The sequence below is a fragment of the Vigna unguiculata genome, chromosome 8 (genome assembly GCF_037176805.1).
Source record: "Vigna unguiculata cultivar grain cowpea cultivar isolate G323 ecotype 2 chromosome 8, ASM3717680v1, whole genome shotgun sequence".
In the NCBI taxonomy this organism is placed as follows: domain Eukaryota; kingdom Viridiplantae; phylum Streptophyta; class Magnoliopsida; order Fabales; family Fabaceae; genus Vigna; species Vigna unguiculata.
The window spans coordinates 31,411,366-31,421,142 of NC_140799.1; the positions used below are offsets into that span (position 1 = coordinate 31,411,366).

The 9,777-nt window shown below is 35.1% G+C and overlaps 1 protein-coding gene across 3 annotated transcripts; it reads right to left on the reverse strand.

Annotated features, from left to right (window-relative positions):
- Positions 1-1,172: 1,172 nt before the first annotated feature.
- On the reverse strand, positions 1,173-7,578 carry LOC114194189 (serine/threonine-protein kinase CTR1). Of its 3 annotated transcripts, XM_028084284.2 has the most exons (16): positions 6,054-7,558; positions 5,661-5,962; positions 5,396-5,537; positions 5,151-5,266; positions 4,576-4,754; positions 4,332-4,424; positions 3,927-4,238; positions 3,802-3,842; positions 3,497-3,565; positions 3,235-3,335; positions 3,047-3,131; positions 2,856-2,954; positions 2,694-2,762; positions 2,057-2,188; positions 1,769-1,863; positions 1,173-1,525 (listed from the first exon to the last, which is right to left on the reverse strand). In XM_028084284.2, the coding sequence occupies exons 1-16, from the start codon at positions 6,852-6,854 to the stop codon at positions 1,429-1,431; spliced, it is 2,733 nt and encodes a 910-aa protein (XP_027940085.2). In that variant the 5' UTR covers positions 6,855-7,558; the 3' UTR covers positions 1,173-1,428. The 3 variants fall into 3 exon arrangements, with proteins under 3 accessions (XP_027940085.2, XP_027940084.2, XP_027940086.2); XM_028084283.2 differs by having other exon boundaries at positions 3,927-4,424; positions 6,054-7,563; XM_028084285.2 differs by lacking the exons at positions 1,173-1,525; positions 1,769-1,863 and having other exon boundaries at positions 2,057-2,253; positions 3,927-4,424; positions 6,054-7,578.
- Positions 7,579-9,777: the final 2,199 nt, after the last annotated feature.

Consider the following 9,777-nt stretch of genomic DNA (forward strand, 5'->3'; position numbering starts at 1 on the left):
TTTTTAAAATTTGTTTATTTATACATAAAAATTAATATTAGAAATATATTTAATATAATAAAATAATTTAAATTTTAAATTAATTAGTTAATATTTTTAATTAGATAAAATAAAATAATTATTATATTACATGTAATAATTAAAATTTAATTTTTAAATATTTATAATTTAAATTATTATATTATTATATACTATATAAAATTAATTTTTTTAATTTTTTAAAAATGGGATGACTAATATTTTGGTTTATCAAATTAATTGATTCAATTAGATGAACCAAAATAAATTAATGAATTAAAATTTAATCCAATCCATCTCTTTTTAAGACGAACTCTTTTTAATATGAATTGACCTTTTTATCACTGTTAGTTTGAATTTGAATTGTGACATCAAAACATGTAACAAGTCTCCCCTAAGAGATTGTTTTCACTTTTTTTTTTTCCATGATATTTCTCCAGCTCCACCAACGAAAGGAAAGATATATCAAAATGGGAGTTTCCTCAAGTTCACAAAAAAAAATGTAATGTAGAGTGATATTGAGACTGCAATGAAGATGTGTAATTGAATTCATAATTTATAGTATAAATATGAATATTTATGTTATGTAATAGTTGGTCCTTTATTTCTTTTAAAATACTTTCTTTTTAAAAAAATTCATATTATTAGGAGACCTGTACATATATAAATTTCTATCCTTTATGAACTATTCCCATGAGCTGAATATTTATCGATAGCACTTATAAGTTGTAATTGAATCGTTACATTGAATACATACAATTTTTTTTTTTCAAAACTACACATAATTAAACATAATTATTAGGTTATTAGGTTATGTTTTGAAGCATTATCGATTAGTGGTAAATATTGACAAAATATTTATAATAAAATTAATTACACTTAAAACGAAATATGTATAAACGTTCTTTCCAAATCTGCGCAGTGTTACGAGGCGTTAGAGTTATGTTCAATTACATCCTACCCTGCAACTAATTTGCATTGTTCAGTATAATATGATTTCAGAAGAAATCAACAAGTTCACCACTGGAATGAATGAAAGCTACATGGAAAGATCATAGCTTTTCCAGATTTGGGATTATCAGCTTCAGACAAGATGAGATTACAGAATGCCAAAACGATTACTACTGAAAAAAAAAAAAAAAAAAGAAGAGAAATTCCAAGTTGCAAAATATTTTATTGATCTCAAAGCTATAGATAAAAGAGCTTGAGGTCATGATTTAAAAGTTACCACAGACTTGATTGCTGCCCACAGGAAATTGGTTGGCATGAATGAACCGATCGATATACAATTGCAAGAAACAATCAAAAGGGCTTCATGCCATCATCAATAGGAGTACATGAACAAGGGAGGGTTAGGTTAATAAATTTCATCAACAAAAATCCTCAATTATGGGCAGCCTACTACATATGTTATTTCCCTCCCATTTTAATCGCATCAGCGGGTGACTTCAGTAGCTTCTTTAGAGATTCAACTATGCTTCCAAATGATGGCCGATCACCAGGTTTACTGTGCAAAAATTACCAACCGTCACAAACCAACTCAAATTCTAAATCAGAAGGCTAAAATCAAAATTACTAATCCTTTACTCAACAATATTCCAAAATGAAATTCATTCACTCAACTACTTAAATGCAAAATAAACCAAGTGCAATAATAACGCACAAAAAAGCCTGTTAGTATTAATGTAAATGAGTTATTGGTAGTTCGGAAATTCCCATAAACAGAAGAAATGGCAAATATAACACTTACTCAGCCCAACAAGCTTCCATGAGAGAGGCCAACGCTGGGGAAATGTTTGGAGGGATAGCAAGCCTCCTATTCTGGAAGGCGACAGCTCCAACTACCTGAACGTACACATAAATATCACTTTAAAAAACTGACGAATTACGTCAATTTGCATTACGCCTCGTTCCGTTATAGTTCCTGCTAAGTTTTAAATTTATAATTTCTTGTAGTGATACCTCAAATGAAATTATTAAGCAAGAAAAATCAACTTTAAGCATAACAAATTCAGACCTGAATGCTCAGAAAATTTACCTGGGCATGGCTAAGTCCATTCCACGGTTGTTGCAGGGTCACAAGTTCCCACAGGATAACTCCAAAACTGTAAACATCAGACTTCTCATTTGAAGGTTCTCCACGAAGAAATTCTGGAGCCATCCACTCGGGCTGAAAATAAAATTAAGAGAGTTACACACTTATTGAAGATGTGGCACCTGAAGTGAAAGTTCAACCTGCAAAATATTAATAGAATGACCACTTTGTTGAAAGAAAATTGCATCTATCAACACCAACATGCAGAACCTACTAAACCAGATAATTTGCTTGACAAAAAATCACTTCCTTAAAACACACCTGAAAAAAACACATTATCCCTACCCAAAGACCGAACTGTCATCAAACAATTGACAACCATACATACTGGTATCAACCATCTATCTGAATCACTATTATATAATTGAACTAAGCACTAACACCAGCTTATAAAGGAAACGTTGATAAGAAATGACAGGACTGTTGTCTATTTGAACGAGGAGCACTCATGTCAGCAACATTAGTTGAACTCTTTACTTCAAACCTGAAATTGCTACTCAAATAATTTTCAAACCTAACGTGCATAATTTTTTTTGTCATCACCATGCTTATGTACATAATCTGAGAACAAGAAACGTACAGTTCCAGCAACAGATTTTGATGACAAGAAAGTGTTCGCCTTAAATCTGGACAATCCAAAATCACACACCTGAGCAAGAAAGGGAAAAAAAATCATTTATTAGCACAATTATTTTACAAAAACTCGGTGAGAAACTCGCGTGCGCAATCGTTTCCATCATACCTTGACAGTCCAATTTCTGTCCACTAACAAGTTCGGGGTTTTCAGATCCCAGTGCACAATTGGAGGCTTCAAACAGTGGAGATAATTTATCCCTTTAGCCTGCAATCAGATAAATTATGTATCTATCATACATCATAATATATAATATCCAATTGATCAAAGAAAAATAACAGTATCTGGCAGGCACAAACCACGTCTAAAGCCATTCGTAACCTTCTCCTAGGATCTAGAATTTCACCAGATGCTGGCTTATGAATTAGGCGGAATAAACTGCCCCTGTCATAAATGCACCAGGAAACAACAATAAGACACTCAACTAAAACCATTACGAAAGGAAATTCAATATAATTTTACTGTAAAAGAGGGTTGGATGGATTACCTAGGCAAATATTCTGTTACTATAGATAGATGTGGACGTTTAGTAACCGCACCCATGAAAAGCACCACATTTGGATGACGAACTCGTTTCATTATGGCAACCTAAAAACAATGAAAATATCAACTTGAATATTAACTTGCTTCGTTTGCCCCATTAGATAAGGAACCAGAGAAGTGTTTTTGCAAAATGAATTCCCAACATTATTGTACTCAACATAAGGATACAAAAAGGGATATAACTTTAGGGGCGACACGAAACTAACCTCTCTCAGAAATTCTTTCAACTGATCATCCTGGAAATCCTGAACTGTTAAAACCTTGACAGCAACATCCTGCAATTTTAAAACCACAGTACACCATTATGAGTGAAAATTATAATAGAAAATTAATAAGCTGTATTGAAAATATTTATTCAGGGAGACAATACGAGATATGTCACTGGTTTGATACAATAAAGTCATCATGCAATCAACAGCAATCAATCAGACTTAAGAAATTAGGGACTACAAAAACAATACGAAGTAACATTCACCAACGTGTTTGTGCATAAGTACGTATTAAAACTTACCGATCCATGCCATTCAGCACGATACACTGTCCCAAATGATCCTACACAGAGAGAAGATAAATTAGATTCGAAGTCACCAGGCTAGTCGCGTGCTCTAAAAAACAAACAGGAAGCAGAAAATTTACCAGCACCAACACGCTCTTTGATTCGTAAATCGTCCCATGGTATCTCAAGCCAGTCCATTGCAAGTGACGGTTCAAGATTCAAGTATCTTGGAATATTACCAGCACCCTGATTTTCAAGTTTATTTTTTACGTGTTCCTGTTCTGGTTCGGTGGATGAGCTCAGTATAGATTGCTTATAGATGCTTTTTACCCCAGAACTCCCCTTTACAACGATCTCTTTGGAAGCTTCTATAACTACAACTGAATCTTTACTGAGCCTAGGGTATTCATGGATTGGTGCTCCAGAGACTTCGTCGAGATCTTCAGAAACACCTTCATAGATGGGAGGAAAATTTAATAAACCCAGAACAGCACATTCCTTATCATTCCCTTTCAAGCCACAAGGAAATAGAGGTTGTTCTGTACCTCCACGAGTTTGATCTATTGCAGAATAAATAGAGCCATTATTATTTTTCTGTCGATCAGTTTCGTCAACTCGTTGATCTTCTTGTACAAAGCCTGCAAGATATTGAGTAACAACTAAGAAAAACTTCAGAGAAAAGGAATGGCCTCTGAAGGAATGTATCGAGATTAACGGCTACATGGATTATGTACTTGAAATAAGGAGTAGAAAGACCACATTTCCAGGTATATATAAAGCACAACACACCTGAATAAGTGTTATCAAGAGATTGAGAACATGCTGTAGCATCCACATATGGAGATTGGGATTCTTTCAAATGAGAAATTTGAAATGGGGAAGGTATTGATGACGCATATGCTCCGTTAATTGAGGAATCTGGCCCAAGGATATTTCCTGGTTCTCCAACCAGATCAACTACATATTCTCTGTCGAAAATATGAAATAAACGTCAGGTTCTTGATAAGGTGATCTAGAAGACTATAACAGTTAACTGAATGTTCAACAATCTCAATAAATCATCGGTCTGAAGCCAAAATTTTGAAACAAAAAATCAAAACAGAAAGGTGAAACATACAACTTAACAATCCACAAATTTGTAAGGACAATGAAACCCGGCAAATCTAGATGATTATGAAAAGGTACAGGTAAAATTAACAATGGAACTCTGGGGCAAGAAAAAGTAAAAATGATCATAACAACTGAAGCGACCCGCTACGATTATCACCAAAGCAAAAGTACGTGGACAGAGACATATTTTGTTTAACTTTAGTATCAAAACAAAACTCAGAAGAACAAAGCAAAAAAAGGACCATTGCGCTAACCTTGAGAGCTGTCTGTCATCTTTAATCTTGACAAGGCAGGACGATCTATGATCTGAAACACAGTATCTACAACCTCGGGCAATGCGGCATGGCAAACCAATGTAATCTGCCAATCTCTACATCCGAAAAACCCAAATAAAAATAATTAATTATTTGAAATGAGTAAATATAGATTACGAAAATCAATAGGAAAGACTAACACGTCGTTTTCAAATGATACAACAACAAAGAATCATATTCTTCACCTTGAAGAGAATCGCGCGATGCCTACAGAGTCCACTGGATAAGCTACCAACAGGAAGCACACATTGGTGAAAGTTCCTCAACCTCTTGCTAACCAACTTCCACCGCTTGTGTAGATCTCCTTGCTCCACAGGAAACGTACCCCTTCGCACACACCATTCAACACAAATAAGCAAAAAAACAATGAAAATAATAATAATAATAATCAAAAAGGACGTAAAAAAGGTAAAAAGGACGGTGTATCGTACTCTTACGATATTATCTTACCCCATGCATATGGCAACGAGTTTTCCGAGTTTCTCCACCAGCACCAACGCGTTCTCCGAAGCAGAATACAACTCCTGAGCTTTATCTTGAAGCTGCTTAAGCCGAGAGTCCTCTTGTCTATCGAAAAAAACTACCTCTATGGAAGTCTCGCTAGGTTCAACCGCCTTAAGCGCCATCAGCGTCGGTAAACGCTTCCCTTCTTCCTCAACATCATTGCACATCACCCACAGGTATGGATTCATCCCCAGTATGTTGTAAAATCCGTCAGATATCTTGTCCGTGTACGACAAACATCCACTCACCTGAAAATCAACCAAAAGAACAAGTTACTAAACGATAATCTACAGCTGCAGCAAGTGTAGTTTCGTTTCGTTGTCCATAGTAAGTACGTACCCATAAACGATACGAAACGGATTCAGCGTCCCAGGTTTCGGGACCAGCGTCGAGTGCGAGAACAGGTTCAGAAGCGAGGCTTGCTAAAAAAGAGAGTCTCTGCGCCAACGTCAGTTGCAGGTAGTAGCTCTCCTTATACTTCTGAGCCGTATTGAGTTTTACGTTTTCTTCCTCTTCTTTCCTTTTTCTCGCGTCTTCTTCAGTAAAGACTTGAAACGACGACGTTTCGTCTTTCGTAACGTCGCTGGAGAATGTGGCGGTGCCGTCCAGCGTGAACAAGCTTCCGGCGTAGCTGCTCCCGCTGGACAACCGCGGGAGAGAAACCTGCCGATCGAAGCTCCGGTCAACAGCATCCTTCACCACCTGCGCGGCCGCCGACGCAGGCGGCGGCGGCGGTGGAAGCAGAAGCTCACGTTCATCTTCTTCCTCCTCCTCGTCGTTCGGATAGGTCCTTAAACGGTGACTAGGTCGGTTGATGTCCTTCTTTTTGTCGATCAACCAATCGCAGAAGGCGGCGATTTGCTTCTGCTTGGTGCGGAACTTGTCGGCACCGGTGAATAGGTCGGAGACTGCGGATTGCTTACCGGATGAGAAAACGACGTCGTCGTTGTCTTTAGCAGCAGGCGTGGGAATCGGTGTTGGCTTTTTCGGCGCGTCGCTTTCATATGCAAAAGTCGTATCAGATGATTTGATAGAGTTGACGAGTTTTCTCTTTTCATGATCCAATCTCTGCTTGGAAGACTCATCCAAACCCCTCTCCGGGAACTGCCTCGGGAAAAAGTAAGTCGCTCTGTGAGGCATGTTCAGAAAAATCTGACTCCTCCTTCACTCAATAACCGTGATCCCAACAACCTCAACAACAACAACAACCTTTCTTCTTTTAACACACACGAAGGAGGTGCAACCACTCACGTGCGAAGACGAACCACTCTTCTCCGTCGCTGAAGCAAAAAACAAAGACGCTATTGCCTTATAACAGTAACCGCCATGGAGCTCCGTGTGTTGCGTATTCTAGTTCAGTCCCGAGAGTTGCGGATTGGATGATGTACTCCGTTCAAATCTGGCACGTGCGTCCAAAGTCGATGACGACGAGGCCAGCAGCAATTGACCCCTCGCAGAACGTGGAGGCAGCGTGAGTTCCCAGAAGTAGTTTTTTTAATTCAAAGAACAATAAAATAAATAAAATAACGATAAGAAGAAGCAGCAGCAGCTGCTAAAGCAGCACCGAATTCAGAAATGGCGTTTGCGAGGCGGTGGAAAGCGTAACAGAAAGAACGAGAGAGAAATAGAAAGAGAGAGAGAGAGAGAGAGTGTTAAATTTGGTGGAAGCTATGGCTGTGAGAACGTTGTATTTTATGCAGAAGAAAGGGTTGGCATGCTAGTTGAGGGATCATGGAATGCTGCAACGGATGGGGAATCAAAAAGTGTGAAGTCAGTGCTAACGTACACCTGCTGGAGTTAGTGCGCACCCTTCGTCATGTTGCGACACGTAAAGCGGTCACCAATGGGGTTTCTACACGTAAACGAACGCACGCGCTGCGCACCTGCGCGCAGTTTTGCAGTCAGGAGCCGCGCTTTTCTTTTGGGAAAACAATAATAATGAAAAATAAGAAATAACACTTACAATATTATTTTATTAACTTGAAAAAATTATATGCGAGCTAAACTTAGATTTGGTTACATGTGCATTGTTTCTCACTTACCATTTTTTTCTGTGACGCGAAATAAGTGTGACTAAAGATTGTTTTGATTTGATTTTATACAATAGTGGCATGTGAGGAGTGTAACACTTTTGGGAGATACGAGTGCAGCAGTGTGATATTGATGGTTGGATGAATGTCTTGTATTATGTGTGCTGTAAAGGGGGTTAGGGTTACTATTTTGGAGTTGAAATTTTAATTGTTTTTCCTCTTTCTGCTCCTTTATTCACTTGCTCTGCGTGAACCAATCCGCATCTTAATCTAATCTAAGCTTTTCTACTTGTTTTTTCGTTAAACAGGTATACTTCCTCGTGCTTAGATTTTCTTTCCCTTTTTGTACACTCTCTCTCTCTCTCTGCCGGATTGTCGTTTATTTTGGCTCTATGTCCCACACCTTTAAAAACTATAATCTCTCACTCTAATTTCTTATTTTACTATATTATTTATTATACATATACATTTCTTTTCCATTGATCAATCTTATTATTGTTGAAGGTATGTAAATTTTATCTTCATTTTGTAATATTAAATTAGACTTAAATTTTATTTTTTAACATGATATTAGAGTCATAAGTTTGAATATATCATAACATGGTTTATTATTTATTGAATATATTATTTCACTCGTTATTGTATAATTATCAGATGATAATTCATTTAATATCTATTCTCATTATAACTTTATATATATATATATATATATATATATATATATATATATATATATGAAAACGTGTATTAGAAGTTTCACATTCATTAAAAAAAATTATAATATATAAATAAATGTAAATCTTATCTTATCAGTTATTTTTTAGGATTGAGTTAAACTTAAATTTACTTTTCAACAATTACTTTATTTACGTAAACAAATACATTCCAACACTCTATGGTAATAATATTTTTTTCAAAACAGTTGATAGTGTGTATTTGGATGGAGATGTTTTTAAGCGATATGCTTTTTTTTTTCAAAAAAAAAGAAAAAGAAGTTAAACTTGAATATGAATCATAGATCTATACTTAACTTGATATGACACAAAAGGAACTTTATATCATTCAATACTTACCAAAAGAAGTTATGATTTTATGAAAGAGATATGATAACATGTGACCATAAACTCGTGTCCATATGCTTGGAATATGCCAAGGAACCGTGACATACTTTTACGTATAAACTGAAATATTTTCATTATCTTGCAACAACATTTCAACCAATTAATCAATTGCCTAAATTTTTGTAATCAAATTTTTCAATTGAATAGTTGATGTAACGCATTTCCTAGAATCTATCTACCTCAATTGAGTCAAATGTAGAGAACTTAGGCCATTTATAAATTAACTCAATGTACCTTTTAAATTGATTGTTATAGTTCTTTAGTTAAATATATTGTATTTGTTAGGAAAACAAACGTGAATCGAAAGTTTTATATTAAATAAAAATAAATAACATGAATAATATATAATTATAAAAACTCATAAACCTATTTTTTAAAATTTTAATTAGGAGTAGTGTAAGAATTTGTTTATAATTCATTGTGTCAAATCTATTTGGTTTTTCTTTCCGAAAATCTTCACAGTATTTTATGTGATATATTATAAATGGTAGATGTCTCACCTTTATAGAATTGTTTATCTATTTTTTTTTTTATATTACTTTTAGGTTATCTTGATTCTTCATATTTTATGATACTTTTCTCCTACGTTTTCATATACACGTTATAATTACATTACTTGAAAATTTTCTATTGTACCATAGAAGTTTGAGCAACATATACCTCTTATTAAGTTCTTAAGAAACCACATCTCAATAAATCTAACAAATTGAAACTTTAAATTTTATGTATAAACTTCGAGTCCAGATTCTCTACTAGATTTGTTGGTACTATTTTTTGCTGAGCATTAAAAATACACTATGATGGTATTTTAAATATTTTTTTAATATATTTTAAAACGTTAAAATTAGTGGTAATCAGTGTATTATGACAATAAAAAAAAAAAAGAGTAGAGAATCCAAACACATAAACTTC